This window comes from Pan paniscus, chromosome 3 (genome assembly GCF_029289425.2).
Source record: "Pan paniscus chromosome 3, NHGRI_mPanPan1-v2.0_pri, whole genome shotgun sequence".
NCBI lineage: Eukaryota > Metazoa > Chordata > Mammalia > Primates > Hominidae > Pan > Pan paniscus.
In genome coordinates, this window is record NC_073252.2 from 17,773,964 (window position 1) to 17,793,523 (window position 19,560).

Below are 19,560 nucleotides of genomic sequence, written 5' to 3' on the forward strand. Positions count from 1 at the left end.
CCCCGCCACCCGGAGGGACTGTAACTTCGGCCAGGCCCTGCCCCTGGGACGGGGACATCGGCGAAGCCCCTCCTCCCACCCGCCGGCAAGTGCTGGGCCTCGGGGCGTGCAGCGAGCGGGGCTAAGGGCGAGGAGGGTGGAGAGCGGGTGTTTTACGAGCATTAATTTGTGAAGTGTAAGCATGTAAAATATAGTATAGTACAATTTTCGACCACTGTTTTGGCAATTTTTTATTTTTAATTGTGCATCAAAATAGAGATTTAAGTATTCCCACCTGCCAAAAAAACAGAAGAGGTCGCTACGCTCAAGGAGCTGAAAGTCCACTGCGGAGGCGAGACAAACCACACTAGGTCTTATTTCTTCTGTCTAACCTTAAATTTATACCCATTAATCCAAATGGCCCTTTTACCACATGCCACCCATCGCCAGACACAGATCCTGGCATTTTCTCCCTTGTATATTAGTTATTTCTGCCCATGGCCTGTATCTTTAACACAGAGCCTCTCATCTACAGCACTACTGACATTTTGGGCCAGATAATTATTTGTGACAGGTGCTGCCCTGGGTATTGTGGGATATTTACAGCATCCCTGGCCTGCATATACTAGAAATCAATAGCAAACCCCTACCCCTCACTCATAACAATCAAAAATATCTCCAGATTTAACAATTGTCTCCTAGGGGCAAATTCATCACTGATAGAGAACCAGAGCTCTAACACTGTCATAACCTTCTTGATAGCAGAACCCTGTATTATATACATCTTTGTGTCACTTCCCATCCACATATAGCCTTGTACACAGCAGACACAGATGTTTGTTCAGTAAACTTGTGCCAGGTAAAGCATGCAGAAATATGTCACTAGAGAAGAGGATGCAGCCAGCAGCATATTTTGTTGTCAGAAGCTTCATTATCAGAAATAGAACTGCTAGGAGGCTGGGTGGAGAGGAGAGCACCATCTATTTAGTGCCCCTTATATCCAAGGCACTGCGCTAAGTGATCTGCCTGTGCTATTTCACTTTACTCCACACGATAATCCTATGCAGATTAGAAAGCTGAGGCATGAGAGTCACAGACACTTGTCCGGAAGAGTGGGAATTTGAACACAGGTCTTCAATAGCTAGAGTTCCACTTAACCACACCTTTGTTCAGCAAGACAAAGGCTTGTTGGGAATCAAGTGTTTCCCTTAGAGTTTTTCTGAAAACAATTGCTTAACCCTCAAAACACCAAAAGTTGACACAGGTCCCTCATTGACGGCAGAAATATGACTCAATGATATTTACGCAAGTCCTGACTTGTCAAAGCATGCTTAATGTTAAAATAAGAATGTGAACTAACATTATTGATCACTTAATGTGCCAAGCAGTCTTCTGAGCCTTTTATATGTATTCTGTTATTTTTTACCAGAAAAACATTTGCTGTTTCAAAGTCACTGGGATGAAGATGAGCTGTTGTAATTCAAAGACCTGAATTTCAGCCCCAGCACTGACATCCAGTTTTCCATGAGAGAAATGGCTGAAATCGTGCATCTCCTGTTTACCTTAAAGGGTTGCTGGAGCATCAGAGGTGAGCAAGCATATGGTCAAAGCATTTTGCATTTTGTACATGGTAAAGTGCCACTCATCTGTATATATAGTAAGAGACAGGATCTCACTCTGTTACTCAGAGTGGCATGATCATAGCTCACTACAGCCTTGAGCTCCTGGGCTGAAGCAGTCTTCCAGCCTCAGCCTCCAGTAGCTGGGACTACAAATACACGCCATCAGGCCCAACTATTTTTTTTTATTATTTTTTGTAGAGATAAGGTCTCACTACATTGCCCAGGCTCAGAAATTCTCATTTTTATTTTCATTGTGGAGTGGCCACTGAAGTGAGCCCCAGTTACGAGGAAGGAAACTGACATTTCCATTAATGTGTCCCTCTGCTTCCTTGACACTCTCCAAGTGAGATTCCTGGGACCCCTATTAGTTAACAGTGCAACTTCCTGAACCCCCCTTCAGGCTTCTGTGACCAACTAAGAAATTTTACTGCTCCACTTCTGCCCAACTTTGCTCCCCAGAGATATGGATAGAGTGGCTGTTGCCAGTCTCACATGATGTTAAGTTGATATTCAGGAATAAGGTAAAAGTCAAAATGTCAAAGTCCACAGTATAAGATAGAAAGGAAAGAATATTTCATTCCTAGTATCTACAGATTAAAAGGAAAGCCTAGATCTTCCACTGTTAGAAGAGATGAATACCCCAGCAGTGTGGCTACTATTTGCTAATACACTAGAAAAACAATTTTCTCTCCCATTTCAGATAACGTAGAAGGAGGGACGGGTGAGAGCAATGTTAAGTGTTGGATTCCAGGCTACCCCAACAGCCACAAAGTAATTCTAGTCACAGTTTACCCCCAGCAGATTCACACAGTGAGAAATTCATAAGGCCCTATTTACACATTTCAATATTAAAGCCCCAAGAACCGGGGTCATTTGATGGTATTAATAACAGTCCTAAAGATTCTGACAGCAGTGACATTTCAGAGAAAGAAATGCCAGGGCACCCATGCATCAGCGAGATCGACATTTGATACTGCGCATTGTTGGCAATATTCAAGTGCTAATCATTCTGTTTTTGTTTTCCTTCTAACACATGCATTTTTTGAGATTGGTTTGCGTTTCTTTATCGTCAGAGCTACCTGGTTTTGCTTATTACTAACTCCTTTATCATTACGAGGTCCACACCAGGGCTATTTAAATACTTGAAATGAGGAACAGTTAAACAGTCTGCTGAAACATTAGTCTAGGAGGAGATATAAGGTTACTTCCTTCAGTAACACACTCCGCTACATAGTCAGGTGAAGATTGTCTCTGTAGAGGCTTCTGGATGTGGTTGTAGGAAGCATGGACTGTGCAAGCTTGCGCTGAAGGAGGACGAGAGGATGGACTTACAATCTTGAAGCAGAGTGTTTGGAAGAGCTGACCTTGGAGCAGAGCATTGCCGAGTATCTGAAAGATGTCAACGACCCTCGCTGCTGCTCGGAGACCTTGGGGATGACCTGCACCCACTAGCATGCCTGGATGGTTCAAAACGGCGTGGTATGGGCTGACGTCTTTACTCAGCTTCTCCTCCTTCATCCTGATCATCGTTGCCCTGGTAGTGCCCCACTGGCTGAGTGGGAAAATCCTTTGTCAGACTGGAGTGGATCTGGTCAACGCCACAGACAGAGAGCTGGTCAAGTTCATTGGGGACATTTACTACGGGCTCTTCCGAGGGTGTAAGGTGCGGCAGTGTGGGCTCGGGGGCCGCCAATCCCACTTCACGAGTGAGTATATTGGGAGCACGAAAGCTGATTCTAGGCACTCATTTTTGTTAATGTGTAAGATTGCTTATGTCTCATTGTGGAATTTGGCTGCTGCCTCAATGTCAGGCATAATGTCAAAGTCCACAGTGAGCCAAGGGTTCTGGATCCACATCAAAAAGATCTTTCCTTCCTTCCTTGCTTCCTTCTTTTCTTTTTCTGTAGAGATGTATAGAAACATTAGAAATAAGGATTTGTGCATTTTTGCAGTTTACCTCTATTAATAATGACTATTAAAATATTGAGAGTTTACACGTGTCAGACATCGTAAGCACCTCACACCACTTGTCTCCTTAAAGCCTTACAACAAAGTTATACAGAAGGAATTGTTAATGTTCCCATTTTCCAGAGGAGTACACTGAGGCTTGGAGAGGTTACATAACTTACCTGAGGTCACCCAGCCAGGAAACAGTAGAGCCGGACTCCAGACCCATGCCACATGACCACAACAAGTGGGTGGAGGCTGCCTGCAGAACTGAACCTTTGGGAAGCATGATGACCCTTTCCACATCTACTTTTGTAAAAGCTTCATAGTCTGAGAAAATGCAAAGGGGCACTGTGCTTGGGTTCTGGAATCAGACTACCCTGGCTGAAACCCCTACTGGAAAGTTTACTGGTGGGGAGACCTCAAGCAAGGCACTTGCCTGTTCTCTGTGAACGTGAGCGGGCACGGACTTTGGGTGGCGTTCAATGTGGCATCAGAGCTGCCCAGGATGTAAGCAGAGCAGTCTGCACAAACAGGAATCCAAGCTGGACTTAGGAACGGGCTTCTGGAAAGGAAAAAACAAAACAGGCAATATTCTGCAAGCCTTTGGAATCGATGAGATCGCTGGTGAAAAGTGTCCACACAAAACCGTAATTAATCAATACCATGCCAATGCAAGGTGATACAGAATTGTATTCATTCCTTGATTTCTATATTTCAGAATTGTAGTAGTTTATAGAAATCTGGCCAAGGTAAATGTCGTATTAAATTTATAAGGACAAAAAGCTGGAACCGTTGACAAATATAATACAAATTGTCATCATTTAAATACACAAAAATTTACATTTGTTATGTATATTCAAGATCAATATGTCTGGGCATATTTATATTTACCTAGCAATTAGATTAGACCCTGGATATTGAACAAATAGCTCCATCAAAATTATAACATAAAACTTGAAAATACACACACATAAACAAATAAAAAAAAGAAATGCTAAAAGCTAACCATGACAACTACATGGACTACTCGATTCTGAACTAGATGCTTTGCTATAAAGGATGTCATCGGGACTTTAGGGGTCAAGAAAACTTCCCCTTTGCACTCTGAAGGTTCTCTAAACAATCTACTGACAAAAGGCAGATTAATAGGGAAAATGGCATACACATTTATTAGCATGCATAGGGGAAAAATCACAGAGTGATTGTCCGCTATCTCAATGGGGTACAGGTGGTTGTATCCTCTTCATCTTAGGGGAAAGAGAGATGGGGAAGTGTGGATGATTTTAGGGGACTAGTAAATTATTTTTAGGGAAATTCAATGGGCTTAAAGAACATACAGTGAGCTGGGACAAAGTCTGTTGAGCCCACAGAGCAGACATTGGTTTGTGACAAAAGTCTGTCCAGCTGTGTTAACAGACTTTAGTCTTTCTTCCTGTGATATGGGTACAATTAATGAACACTCAGGGAAGGGACCAGAGGTCTTTTTCTTTGGTAGGTCTGGATGTAGGCAGGTAAGGGAATGTCAGAGAACAACCTCATTCTGTGCTTATGAGACAGACAAAGAATGGAGAGACACGAGGGAGAGGGGAGGCCAGAGAGACCTTGAGACTTCTTCACAAAGCTTCATATTTTAGGGGTGTTGGTTTCTGAACCCCAACAGGTAAATCGTTGAAACTTGAATGAGGTGAGAAGATTAAACAGCAGTCACATGCCAGCATTAACCTAATGACCAGACCCCTGCCATTCCCAGCTCACAGAAATGTAAACTGCTTCGAGTAGGAAGCTGCAAACAAATGCATATTTTGTTTGAGCCTTGGAGGAACTCAGTAAGTACTTCTTGCCTTCCTCCTTCTTCCTTCTTAGAAGGACACCCATGGGAAACATTCCCCTGGGTTCATCTAACGTGGTCTGGTCTGGAAAGCATCAGAACCCTGTGAGAAGCATAAAGGACATTTTATTCTTGTCCCTGAGTAGGAGCGTATTTGAGAAGGTTTTGTTTCCTGCTGCCCTGGGGTTGTCTCAGAGGAGGGTCTGTAAACATCCATTCGCAGTACCTTGGATGTGATTCTCTTTCAAAGCATTCACGAGGAGCCTGGGGCCAGGTTCCTCCTGTGCTTGGCTGGCTTTACCCCAGTACAGCTCAGGGACACTGATAGTGCCAGTCTAGTCTCCTTTAGATTTACAGCTTTTAATTCTAGCACAGTGTAACCTCGAGGCAGCTACGGGGTATATCAGAGCCTCCCACAACCAGGAGTCTGTTTCTCCTGGGGTCTCTTTCTGCCATTCACTATCCATCTGTAGAAAAAAAAAAAAAAAAATCCCCACAGTTGCAGATCAGTGTAGATGGGGACCTAAGTGAAAATGCTTTGTAAACTCTGGGATGGGGAGGTTTTATTGGGTCTCGTTCACAAACAGCCACTTTTCTCATCACAGAGGCCTCCCCAAAAAATCACCCAGAGGAATAAATTCCCACACCAATCATGGAGAAAACCGAAGAACTATCCATCACAAAGATGAAGGCCCTTTTTTTATACCCAGGCCCTATGAAATAAAAACAAGTCAACATGGCTGTTTGGGTGGCTAGAGAAAGAAAAAGACAAACATTACTTTAGCATTGTCCACACATTCAATTGTACTTTGGAGTATTTACAGACCAGGCTCTTAAGAAAACAGGGATGAACAAACAAGACAAGTACTTGCCCTAGAAAAGCTTACCATCTGGCCGGGTACAGTGGCTCACGCCTGTAATCCCAGCACTTTGGGAGGCCAAGGCAGGTGGATCACCTGAGATCAGGAGTTTGAGACCAACCTGGCCAACATGGTGAAACCACGTCTCTACTAAAAATACAAAAATTAGCCGGGCGTGGTGGCAGGTGCCTGTAATCCCAGCTACTCAGGAGGCTGAGGCAGGAGAATCACTTGAACTTGGGAGGTGGAGGTTGCAGTGAGCCAAGATTGTGCCATTGCACTCCAGCCTGGGTGAAAAGAGTGAAAATCCATCTCAAAAAAAAAAAAAAAAAAAAGAGAAAGAAGAAAGAAAAGTTTACCATCTGATAAAGGAGAGGCAGATAAATATATACTAGGCACAGAACGCAGTATCTGAAGCCACCGCCTTGTAGTTCATTTCCTTCCATTTTTACTATGCTAGAGAAGAGATTTTATTACGCCCATTTTACTGATGAGGAAATTAGAGACCAGAGAAATCAATACATAAAATAATTTCTTTAAAAGCACCTAATGTAATAGATTGCTTTGCAGCTTTTAGTTCTCTGGTTCCTCTCTACTTCCTGCCTCACAGGTATTCCACTAGTGGCTAGGACCTGGGTTTGAATTCAGATGTCCTGCTTTTCTTATTTGCCCTGCTGGGGCAAAAAGGACTGCCAGACCTCTCTGGGATTCGGAGCAAACAAATTATCTTAGATGCTGATAGATGCATCATATGCTGATAGATGCTGATAGATGCATCATATGCTGATAGAATGATGCTGATAGAATGATTAATCAATTCTGCTTTCAAGTGAGTTGCCTCTAATGCATAGGAAACAACTATACCTATTCAAATTCAAAATGAGACCTCCAGAATTCAAAAGACTCTATGTTTAGAATTTTAAACCTCTACTTATCTATGCTTTCTGATTTTTCTGCTCTAGCCCTGTAATAGAGTAGTTAAGCTGACACTTTTCTTGCTGTGGGAGCATGGCTAAGCTATTTCACTTCTCCAAGCCTCAGTTTCCTCATTTGTAAGCATGAGAGAGGGTGTCCATGAGCAACAGAACAAAGAATATGTATAAAGCCACCGGCACATAGTCTGCACCCCATATAGGTGGCTGTTGTCATTTATCACCATGAATCATGTGTTGTCATTTATCACCATGAGTCGTGTGTAGGGTCATGGATTTCAAGCTGGAAACTTAAATTTAATTCCTAGTGGGAGACATCTAAAACTCTTGGAACCTGGGTTTCAAATGTGAAAGGCAAGTGAGCAACAGCTTTCCTAGGGCAGCACTGGGTGTCAGGCTAAGGCAGAGTCACCTCTCAGTAAGAAAGTAGAAAGAACTAGTGCATTAACACTCCTGAGAAATGATTTGAATTTCTACTTTTTTCTTCTTTTTTAAAAAATAATTTAATTTAGAGACAGAGCCTTGCTATGTTGCCCAGACTTACCTCCAACTCCTAGCCTCAAGCAATCCCCCCATCATGGCCCCCAGAAGTGCTGGGATTACAGGCATGAGCCACTGCCCCAGCCTCGAATTTCTAAATAATGACATATATTAAAAAATAATAAAATCTCTATTAACCATGAGGTCCTGAGCCCTGTGTTATGGCCCAAGAATGTGGGGGTTGAGTGAGATTTGCCCTTTGCCAATAAGTATTTTTTAATTATAGTTAATGCACTTCCTACTATGAAGGCCGAGGACTGGGCACTCTTTACCACCCTCTCCACATCACTCCATATGCCCCAAATTCCCTCTCCCCCGTCATCCTAATATGATTATTTCTCAATTTTTAAAAATCAAATCTGGATATGGTTTCAATCATTATGTGGATATAATTCTTTCTTTTTAAAAGATGAATTATATACATTATGGACATTATGGATACTTTATTAAATCAGTCTATTCACATACTGTTTTTTCTCCAATCTTTTGCTATTGTAATGAATATCCAATATTTGATCCACACTTTGAGCACATGTGGGAGTGCTTCTGGAAAATAAGTTCCTAGAAGTGAATTTGCTTTAGTAGATGTTGCCAAATTGCCCTCTAACAAGGTTACATGAATTAATATTTCTACGAGACTTGAGAGTGCCTCTTCCTTAAACCATTGTCAACATGGTGTGTTAGCAAACATTTTGATCTTTGCCATTCACATAGGTGACTGTTTTCTATTCTAAGAGTTTTGGTAAGCATTACTATGTTAGTCGTGTGTCCTAAGGATTGCCTGGTCAAGAAAGGGGATAATGAAACAATTTAAAAATCAGGCACAAGCAGCAGGGTCTGGTGGCTCACGCCTGTAATCCCAGCACGGGCAGATCACTTGAGGCCAGGAGTTTGAGACCAGCCTGGTCAACGTGGTGAAACCCCCGTCCCTGCTAAAAATGCAAAAATTAGCCAGGCATGGAGGCGGGTGCCTGTAATCCCAGCTATTGGAAAGGCTGAGGCATGAGAATTGCTTGAATCAGAGAGAAGGAGGTTGCACCAAGCCGAGATGGTGCCACTGCACTCCAGCCTGGGTGACAGAACAAGATTCTGTCTCAAAAAATAAAAATACATAAAAATAAGGCACAAGCTACTGTGTCTGAAACGAAAAGGGGCTGAGAGTTTGAAAAGAGAAAAAAAAAAAAACTAAGGGACATTAAGATGGGGTAGAAGCACAGGGAAGAAAGACGCTTTACAAAGACAAACTCACTGGAAAGGAGCTCATCTTCCAGGGTAAAGTTTCCAATGCTGATTAGATAACCATAGGGAGATAAAAATAAATGGAAATTCAGAACTGGAAAGAAACATCAGAACGCACAATGTAAACGTGGAGTGCCTGAAAATGTGTCACCTAACGGGACACCTAACGGGAAAAACAAAAACTCTAGTTCTCAGGACTGGGAGACGCCAACCTTCAGTGACTAAGAGAGGCAGGTGAACCAGCAAAGGAACTAGTTCCATCAGGGTGGGTATTCAGCAGGAACCTTGGAGCAATTGCAGAGGAATGAGTATGCTCAGAAGTTCTGTAGCTTTCATAATGTTCAATTCTTCATGTAAAACTACTAAAGATCATGACTTGACACTGTTGATACCATACAGTTGTGAACAACAGTGCTCAGAAAAGGAATTTGGAGTAAAGAATTTATTCCAGTTAACGGTTTGCAAACCAGGGAAACACAGCCTCCGGTGTAAAAGGAAGGTGTATTCCAGAGAAGAAAGGGAAGGCTTAGATTTTATAGCAAAAGTTCCCACCCAGGTTTCCAGTCAGGTCTGTTTGGGTAAATAAAGGATTCAAATTCACTTAGTTCTGATTGGTGGATACAGCTGAACCCTGATTAGCTGATACAGCTGAGCCCTGATTGGTCATTACAGCTGAGCCTTGATTGGCTGAGGCAGATCTCAAAGATAAAAAGGTGTGGGTTTTCAAGGAGCTCAGAAGATGCGTGTGACCCCCTAGTCAGTAAATGGCCACTTGGCCCTATTTTAAATTTAGAGCCAGTTAACCACTCAGGACCCATCTTGAAGGACGGGCTCTTTCAGGGTCATATTTGTTCTCACAGTATATTGAACTATAATCTTATATAGAATTAAGAGTTGCCTTCCCCAAACACAAGCAATTTAACGTCTCCAAGCCTGTGGGTATAGGGAGTTTATAAAATCTACCTCATGTCTTTGTCATGCACATTGAACAAGATGACGATGTAAAATGTTTGGCCCATGACTGCACTTAGTAAATGTTGATTATCCTCAATTCATATGCAGGGATTACTATCCCCATTGTACTGATGAAGAAACTGAGGCTTGAGAAGTCACATGACTTTCCCAAGACTGTCAAAATATAACAGCAATAACCACAGCTGCCATTTTTGAGAACTGACTTTCCCAGGCACTATTTGAGCTACTCTATTATGTTATGTCATTTCATCTTCACAGCTGGTACTGCTGGCAAACATAGAGAAAACAAATATGAATTAAGATTTCACTAACTTATTTTGCCATACTCTTAAGGCAAATTAATATTTTAATAAAACGTTGTGCAACGTGAGAATTATGTGTCCTTCATACATGGGGATAAGCCAGGGTCTACCTTGCTAAGTCACTGGGGCCTGTGTGCATCAGTTCACATCAGATCCCAGAGCTTCAAGCTCAATGCAACTTAAATTGACAGCCAGGGCACATTTTGATTTTGTGTCCACTCTAAGGAACAGAGGCTTGTTGGTCAACTGACAAGCATGAATCTGGGGGCCATGAGTTCATCTCAGAAAGTCTCCCACTGTTTGAAATCCCCACGCTTGCTGTCTTGCCCTCACCCCTGTCTCTCAAAGCCTTTGTGGTAAGCAAGCTTGGACTTCATGAAAGTTGGGTCTAACTCTGACATTGAAATAGTGGCTGTGTCTTGTCTCCCCAGTCTTCCCACACCTGGTGAAGGAGCTCAACGCAGGCCTTCATGTGATGATTCTGCTGCTCCTCTTCCTGGCCTTGGCCCTGGCTCTGGTCAGCATGGGCTTTGCCATTCTTAACATGATCCAGGTCCCGTACCGGGCAGTCAACGGTCCTGGGGGCATCTGCCTATGGAATGTCCTGGCAGGTAAGAAGTCCCTTAGGGAGAGAAAATTATGTCCACACCATCACAGGGCTGGACTCCAAGTAGTTGGGCAGAAGGTGTGAAGGAACTAAAATGCCCCACTGAAGCCTTGACCTTCCTGGGTCTAAGACCTTCTTGATGGGCATGGAATGAATGTCCTCTTTTTCTTTTTCTTTTCTTTTTTTTTTTTTTTTGAGACAGGGTCTCACTTTGTCACCCAGACTGGAGTGCAGTGGTGTGATCTCAGTTCACTGCAGCCTTGACCTCCTGGGCTCAAGTGATCTTCCCACCTCAGGCCCCCAAGTAGCTGGGAGTACAGGCGTGCACCACCATGCCCAGCTAATTTTTTGTATTTTTTGTAGAGACAGGGTTTCACCATGTTGCCCAGGCTAGTCTCAAACTCCTAAGCTCAAGGGATCCACCTGTCTTAGCCTCCCAAAGTGCTCAAGAATTTCCTCTTGAAGTTGCAGTCTGTCACAACAAAGAAGCATATTATTAGAGTATGTGAATGGCTGAGGGCTTAGAGCAGTGAAGAGAGATCGAGGTGAAAGAAGAAGCCAGAAGACAGAGAGCTGGAAGTAGGGAGAGGTGGGGGCCCTGAGACGGGAAAGAGATGGAGCTGGTACTGCAGCTAAGGCTGGGAGGAACTCCACAAATGACAGAAGAGAAGGGTAGTGTGAGCAAGAGGCCATTCGTGAAAGGCTCCTCCATTCAGGCTCTGGGTTGAGAAGGGGAAGTGAGTGCCATCTAGTTGCCAAGGTCTTTGGTGTTCCCCCCACACACACACTTGGGCATATTAATGCAGACGTGGCTCACTGGCTATCTCAACTCTCCCTCCTCTCACCTCCCCAACACCTTCACTGCACCATGCCCTTAAACTAGATGCAACTTACTGAGCAACCACTAAGGGCTGGGCAGGGACCTGGAGATTTTGCATGCATTGCTTCATTTAAATCTCACCACATCCCTATGGGAGGTATTATTAGACCCACAATTACAGATGAAGAGCCTGAGGCTCAGAGAAGTTAAACAGTTGCACCACAATGAGTGGCAGAGGTGGTATTCCAACCTAGGCGTAACTGATTCTAAGCTCTTTATTTTTCCACAGATCCATGCTCTCATTTATGACCATCATGACCTGTTTTCCAAGCCAAAAACTACAAGATGTGTGTGTGTGTGTGTGTGTGTGCGCGTGCGTGCATGCGCATGTTGATTTGGGAGTATATTGATGCACAGAAATTAATTCACATTTAATTATGCACTTAACACATCATCTGTAATGAAAATAACAGAATCTTGTGAAATGAGGGCTGTCACAGAAAACTCAGGTCAAATATTCAAGGTACCATTAGAACAATAATCCCTCACTATGATTACCTTATACAAGAATAATATAAAAACAGGTAATGTTATTTTATTATGTATTATAATGTATATCAATCAATCAATTATTATGTATTTGCCTTTGTTTGCAGATGGTAGCCACCCTGTAGAATTGTTTATATACATGGCTTACCCTCATCAAGACTACAGGTGTCTTCCTCATCTGCATGAATCCTCACAGAGGCTGTCATGTAAAAAGTGCTCAACCCTGCTTATTAAATAAATACTTATCTCTGTCCATTCCTTTCCTCAGAGAGATAGCACTCTCAGACTCTACTGATGAGAGTATTAGCAACAGGCAAAAAAGCCTGGGCAACACAGCAAGACCCCATTTCTAAAAAAAAAAAAAAAATTAGCTGTCCATGGTGTCCGGTGCCTGTAGTCTCAGCTGCTTGAGAGCTATAATCCCAACACTTAGGGAGGCTGAGGTGGGAGGATTGCTTGAGCCTGGGAGGTCCAGGCTGCAGTGAACCGTGATCATGCCACTGCACTCCAGCCTCAGCCAACAGAGCAAAACCTTGTCTCAAAAAATAAAAAATAAAAACAGGCAAAGCTTTATGTCTTTTGACAAAACTTTATTTCTTGCCACTGAGCTGAAAAAAGCAACAACACTGTAGTGTCAGAAGGCAGAAAAAGGTGAATAGCCTTTGAATATCTTTTGACTAAACAATTCCATGTTTGAATTTATGCTAAGGAAATACTGGACAAGAGAACAAGGATGTACATAAAATGGTATTTGCTGTAGCACGTTATAATATCAAAAAATTAGAAGTAATCTAGACATCCAGAAATAAGGTCATACTTACATAAATTATAGTGTGTGACCTTATTTCTATAATTTAGTAGAGACTGTTTAGTCTCTACTAAAAATACTTACATAAATTATAGTGTGTAGTGCATAAAATACTATGCACTCATTTATAGTCATGCTGTAAGCCTGGCACGGTGGCTCACGCCTGTAATCCCAGCACTTGGGGATGCTGAGGCGGGAGGATTGCTTGAGCTCAGGAGTTCAAGACCAGCCTGGGCAACATAGTGAGACCTCGTCTCCACAAACAAACAAACCAACAAAAATCAAAAATTAGCCAAGCATGGTGGCATGCACCCATGATCCCAGCTACTCAGGAGGCTGAGGCAAGAGGATCGCTTGAACCCAGGAGGTCGAGGCTGCAGTGAGCCGTGATCATGCCACTGCACTCCAGCCTGGGTGACAGAGCAAGACCCTGTCTCAAAAACAAAAATAAAAACAGACAATAAAGTCATTCTGTAACAGAATATGTAACAACACGTAAAAATGTCCAAGTGAGGGGAAAAAAATCAAATTTAAAATCAAAGTAAGAACACCATAATACTAATTTTCTTAAAGAAACATAAAGAAAAACACTAAAATGTTCAAAGGGTTCAAGCTGGCTTTTAGGATAAAAGTAAATTTGCTTATGATTTTCTCTGGTGTCCAAATTTTTCTTCGATGATGATATACTAATCTTTTAAGAAGCATCATAAATGTGTTATTAAAAATATTAATTAAAATTGAAACCAGAGGAAGAGAGGGGGAGAGAGAGAGAGAGACAGATTCCTCCCAGAAAGTCAAAGTTTCAAGCAAAACATAGGGAAGTAGTTTGGAATTCTTCCAGTTTTCCCCTCCCTCCTTTCCTTTTTCTATGAATGGTCATCCTTATCCTTAAGCATGGAAGGAGGATAATTAAACAGGAGAGCAACAGTTTTTCTTACATCTTGCCACATAGCCTTCACGGTCTTCATAGAAATCCTAGGATATTTTAGACAATGAACTCCAAACGTGGATCCTTAAGAAGCATGGTACTGGGTAAGGGGAAAAATTGGAAGAGTGGGCCGGGCGCAGTGGCTCACACCTGTACCTCCAGCACTTTGGGAGGCCAAGATGAATGGATCACTTGAGGTCAGGAGTTCGAGACCAGCCTGGGCAACATGATGAAACCCCGTCTCTACTAAAAATACAAAAATTAGCCGGCTGTGGTGACAGGCACCTGTAGTCCCAGCTACTCAGGAGGCTGAGGCAGGAGAATGGCTTGAACCCAGGAGGCAGAGGTTGCAGTGAGCTGAGATGGCGCCACTGCACTCCAGCCTGGGCAATAGAGCAAGACTCCATCTCAAAACAAACAAACAAAAATAATTGGAGGGGTGGAAATTCAAAGCTGATAAAGCAGATCCTCTCTTTCCCCGCACAATCCTCCTGCCTTTCTCCTTCATACTGTGTGGGTTATCTCCTACTTTTAAAAGCAAATTAAAACTTATGTCTTCCTCATAATTTTGTTAACCCAAAGCAAGTTTGTCACACGTGGCACAGAAATGCCACCTCTCATAGAGTTGCAAAAAGGAGCCGTGAATGAGGGTGACCTTTTTGAGTTTCAGGCGGCGTCATGGCGTTAGCCATCGCCAGCTTCGTGGCTGCGGTGAAATTTCACGACCTGACGGAACGAATCGCCAACTTTCAGGAGAAGCTCTTCCAGTTTGTGGTGGTGGAAGAACAGTATGAAGAGTCGTTTTGGATCTGCGTGGCCAGCGCTTCGGCCCATGCTGCAAACTTGGTCGTGGTGGCGATCAGTCAAATTCCCCTCCCTGAGATTAAGACCAAAATCGAAGAGGCCACGGTCACAGCTGAGGATATCTTGTATTAATAGCCTTCCCCTGTTCACACCCTGTCCTAAGTCAGTTCTGTGTGTGAATGGAGTCCTCATGTTTTTGCAGCCTTCCCACTCCATCATGGCTATGTTCTCAGCAGTAAGAAAAAGGATGTGAAGGACCAAGGCTGTTGCCTGGGCCAGAAAAGAAAAACTTGCCCGGAATCCCCAGCGTCCTTGCATTCCTCTCTCATGACCTTGGAGTTCAAGTTGCAGCTGGAGACTCTGCCACTTGCCAGCTGTGTGTGACATTAGACAATTCACTTAATGTCTACGTCTCTGTTTCTTCATCTGTAAACTAAGCACAGTAACAACTTCGCAAGGCTGTTGTGAAGTTTAAATGGGTGATGATATTGCCAGATTCTGCATTCTGTAGAGCACTTGACAAATATAAGATACTACATATTCCAATAAGTGTCTGTAGATCCCTGGTCGATTCCATACAATATTGGGCTGGTGAGTGGGGAAGAATTCTAAGAGGAATATGATACTGTTCCCGTTCCTGCCCTCCAGAAACACCTATCTTTCCACATGACACAGGACTTAGCAACGGTAACACTAAGAATGTAAGTAACTGCCATTTTTTGAGTGGTTACTATGTGCTAGACACTGTTCTAACTCATTTATTAACTCATTAGGTCCTAATGGCAAAAACAGCAATTACTTTTGCACCAACCTAATAATAGAACAGCCATAAGGGACCGAGGAGGGAATTAAATCTTGGGGATGGGATGTGGTATTAAAGAAAGTATCACAGCGTGAACATTTGATCTGAGCTTTGAAAGATGAGTAGACTTTTTCCAGTGGTGAAGGAAGCAAGGTTAAAGAAGGGCATTCCAGGATGCGTCAGTAAAAAGGCTGGGCACAGGGCATGAAATTACTAGGAGGGACTGGGCACAGTGGCTCACACCTGTAATCCCAGCACTTTGGGAGGCTGAGGTGGGCAGATCATGAGGTCAGGAGTTCGAGACCAGCCTGACCAATATGGTGAAACCCTGTCTCTACTAAAAATACAAAAATTAGCCTGCCGTGGCGGTGTGCACCTGTAGTCCCAGCTACTCGGGAGGCTGAGGCAGAAGAATCACTTGAACCCGGGAGGCGGAGGTTGCAGTGAGCCAACATCACACCACTGCACTCCAGCCTGGGTGACAGAGTGACACTCTGTCTCAAAAAAAAAAAAAAAAAAAAAAAGGAATTTCAAGGAGGACTTAGAAGCGTGTGAGTACTCAATGGGATTAGAATGTCGCTTTAATCACCTGTTGGAGAAATTCGGCTGTTTTGTGTTGGGTTTTCCTAAGTGCCACTGGAATGATTAATTTTATGTGTCACTTTGGATGGACCACAGTACCCAGATATTTGGTCAAACACTTCTAGATGTTTTTTCAAAGGTATTTTTTGACGAGATTAACATTTAAATTTGTGTATTTTGAGTAAAACAGGTTACCATCTGTAATTGGATGGAATTCCCTCATCCAATCAGTTGAAGGCCCTAATAGAAAAAAGGCCTCGCTCCCCTGAGGGAGAGAGAATTCTGCCAGTAGACTTTTTGGACTCACACTGCAACTGTCACTGTATCTCCAGCCTGCCCACCAAGCCTCAAGATTCTGGAATTGCTGGCCTCCTGAGTCACGTGAGACAATTCCTTAAAATATCCCCCTCTTTCTCTCTGTCACTACACACGCACACACACACACACACACACACACACAGCCTGTTGGCTCTGTTCCTCTGGAGAACCCTGACTAACAGAGGTACACAACTCTATGAACTCATTTTCCCATGGTGCTAGCTTGGATGAATCTTTTCCCAGGTCCCCTATCTTCATGTCATGCAAAAGTTATCTAATGCGATCCTTTTGTAGTTCATGAGGATGACGATTGGGTTTTCGTGCACGTGTGTGAGATATGCTACCCTGGAACCTTGTTATGACATCTGCACATTACCCACCTGACCTGAAGAAAAAAAAAGGAAAAGGAATTTTTTTTTTTTTAAACAGAGCTTCGCTCTTGTTGTCCAGGCTGGAGTGCAATGGCGCAATCTCAGCTCACTGCAACCTCCGCCTCTCGGGTTCAAGCAATTCTGCCTCAGCCTCCCAAGTAGCTGGAATTACAGGTGTGTGCCACCACGCCCAGATAATTTTGTATTTTTAGTAGAGATGGGTTTTCACCATGTTGGTCAGGCTGGTCTCAAACTCCTGACTTCGAGTGATCCACCCACCTCAGCCTCCCAAAGGGCCGGGATTACAGGCATGAGCCACCACGCCCAACCTAGGATTTTTTTTTTTTTTTAAGTGATCTAATTCCCCAGATTAGCTCCATCTAAAATGACACCTGATTTGGTGACTTCAGGAAGTGCTCATGTCATCTCTCTCTTCTTTATAATTCCTTGCTGGGCTCACCTGCCCCTTTCAGCCCTCTTTCCACATCCCAGGCATAGCTTCAGCACTATTTAGTGGACTGATGTCACTCACCAAAGATGCAGATGGCACATGGCTAGAAGAGACAGTTATGTGATAAGAGACGGATCCAAAAGATAGTGACAGACTGCCAAGCTGTCTTGAAAACCAGAGGAAATGTCAATATCGTATCAAGTTTGAACACAAAGTCCTGCTGACGGGGTTTTTTTTAAATCAACATAAATACAGAAAATCTGACAACAGTTTATATGACAAGTGTCTGAGGATCTTGGTACATTTATTCATTCAACAGTATTGATACTGATCTAGGTGCTGGGACTAAAGCAGTGAACTGACAAAAATCTCTGCCCTCCAGACATTTCATTCTCCCAGCAGCTGGGGATGATTCATACTGAGAAGGCTTGTGATGGAGCTATACAAAAAGTTAGCATGGTGGACAGGTGTGGTGGCTCATGCCTGTAATCCTAGCACTTTGGGAGGCCAAGGAGGGAGGGCTGCTTGAGTCTAGGAGTTCAGCCTGGACAACATAGTGAGACCCTCTCTCTCTATTTCCAAAAATAAAAATAAAAATAAAAAGTCATCAGGGCCATAGCCTTTGAACTGATCACTGCCTTCAGTCATATGCAGACCATCATGCCAAGAAGGGAGCAGAGTGGGCTGGGTGCAGTGGCTTAACGCCTGTAATCCCAGCACTTTGGGAGGCTGAGGCGGGCGGATCACCTGAGGTCAGGAGTTCAAGACCAGCCTAGCCAACATGGTGAAACCCCGTCTCTACTAAAAATACAAAAATTAGCCGGGTGTGGTGGTGGGTGCCTGTAATCCCAGCTACTTGGGAGGCTGAGGCAGGAGAATCGCTTGAACCCAGGCTAACGTTGCAGTGAGCTGAGATCACGCCATTGAACTCTAGCCTAGACGCCAAGAGTGAAACTCTGTCTCAAAAAAAAAAAAAGGGGGGGCAGGGTGAATTCAGTTTTGCTTCTAAATGTAGATTAGGATTGACTTTAATCAAGACAGTTGTGTTTCTTTTTTTTTTTTTTTTGAGACAGAGTCTTGCTCTGTCGCCCAGGCTGGAGTGCAATGGTAGGATTTTGGCTCACTGCAACCTCTGCCTTCCGGGTTCAAGCGATTCTGCTGCTTCAGCCTCCCAAGTAGCTGGCATTACAGGTGCTCGCCATCATGCCCAGCTAATTTTTTGTATTTTTAGTAGAGACGGGGTTTCACTATGTTGGCCAGGCTGGTCTCGAACTCTTGACCTCAGGCAATCCATCCACCTCGGCCTCCCAAAGTGCTGAGATTACAGGCATGAGCCACTGCACCCAGCCGGATGTGTTTCAAGAAGTCAAAGTGCAGGCTTTTGTACGCATGTGCATTTTTTCTGTGGCAGAGTCCATAGCTTTTGAAAGTGTTTCAGAAGTATCTATAACGTCTTTAAACCATGATCCAGCAGGTGACAACCATAGTGTTACTGGTAATAATCAGGCTTAGTCTGAAAGACCATCTTTCAGGAATACTGTAAATGAGATTCCTATATGGCATTTAGCAGGTTGAGAGTGGGGGTGGGAAGAAGGGAGATTAAATATCTGGGTCACAAGATTCACTTGCATTATTTTTCAAATGCACAGAGGAAAATGTAGCTCCTTTATCTTGACTATAATTAATGTGGTCACTCTATGAGTAAATAAATAGTAGCTTCAGGAAGGGGGCTGGTCACAGGAAAAGACCAAGGCAGGATTAGAGGGTTGGGACTTCCAGCCTCACCCACACCCATGACTTCTGGGAGGAAAGAGGGGCTGAAGGTTAAGTCGATCACCAATGGCCAATGCTTAATCAATCATGCCTAGATAATGAAGCCTCGGCAGAAAACCAAAAGAACTGGGTTTGGAGAGCTTCCAGAAGGCTGAGTATGTGGAGGTTCCTGGAGGGAGGTGCACCCAGGGAGAGCATGCAAGCTCCACGCTCCTTCTCCCATACCTTGCTCCATGCATCTCTTCATCTGTATCCTTTGTGATATCCTTTGTAATAAACCAGTAAATAGAAGTGTTTCCCTGAGTTCTGTGAGCTGCCCCAGCGAATTAGCCAAACCCAAAGACGAAGTTGTGGGTTTGGCTAATTTGAGGCCAGTCAGAAGTTCCAGAAACCCAGACTTGCGACTAGTGTCTGAGGGAGGAGGGACAGCTTTGGGGACTGAGCCCTCAGCCTGTGGGACCTGATGCTATCTCCACATGGATAGTGTCAGAACTGACTTAGAGCACACCCACCTGGTGTC

General features: G+C 43.6%; 1 protein-coding gene and 1 non-coding gene across 3 annotated transcripts; both read left to right on the forward strand.

Annotated features, from left to right (window-relative positions):
- The first annotated feature begins 61 nt into the window (after nucleotides 1–61).
- CLRN2 (clarin 2) lies at nucleotides 62–18,220 on the forward strand. 2 transcript variants are annotated; one of them, XR_008625103.2, is made up of 3 exons: nucleotides 62–175; nucleotides 1,409–1,567; nucleotides 10,659–11,935. XR_008625103.2 is itself a non-coding variant. In XM_003826812.6 (3 exons), exons 1-3 carry the CDS (start codon nucleotides 3,055–3,057, stop codon nucleotides 14,873–14,875), a joined length of 699 nt encoding a protein of 232 aa, XP_003826860.3. In that variant the 5' UTR covers nucleotides 1,575–3,054; the 3' UTR covers nucleotides 14,876–18,220. The 2 variants fall into 2 exon arrangements, 1 of the variants encoding a protein (XP_003826860.3); XM_003826812.6 differs by lacking the exons at nucleotides 62–175; nucleotides 1,409–1,567 and adding exons at nucleotides 1,575–3,307; nucleotides 14,610–18,220 and having other exon boundaries at nucleotides 10,659–10,838.
- LOC112439740 (small nucleolar RNA U13) lies at nucleotides 16,728–16,831 on the forward strand. The gene has a single exon (XR_003027976.1). It is a non-coding gene; the product is annotated as a small nucleolar RNA U13 (small nucleolar RNA).
- Nucleotides 18,221–19,560: the final 1,340 nt, after the last annotated feature.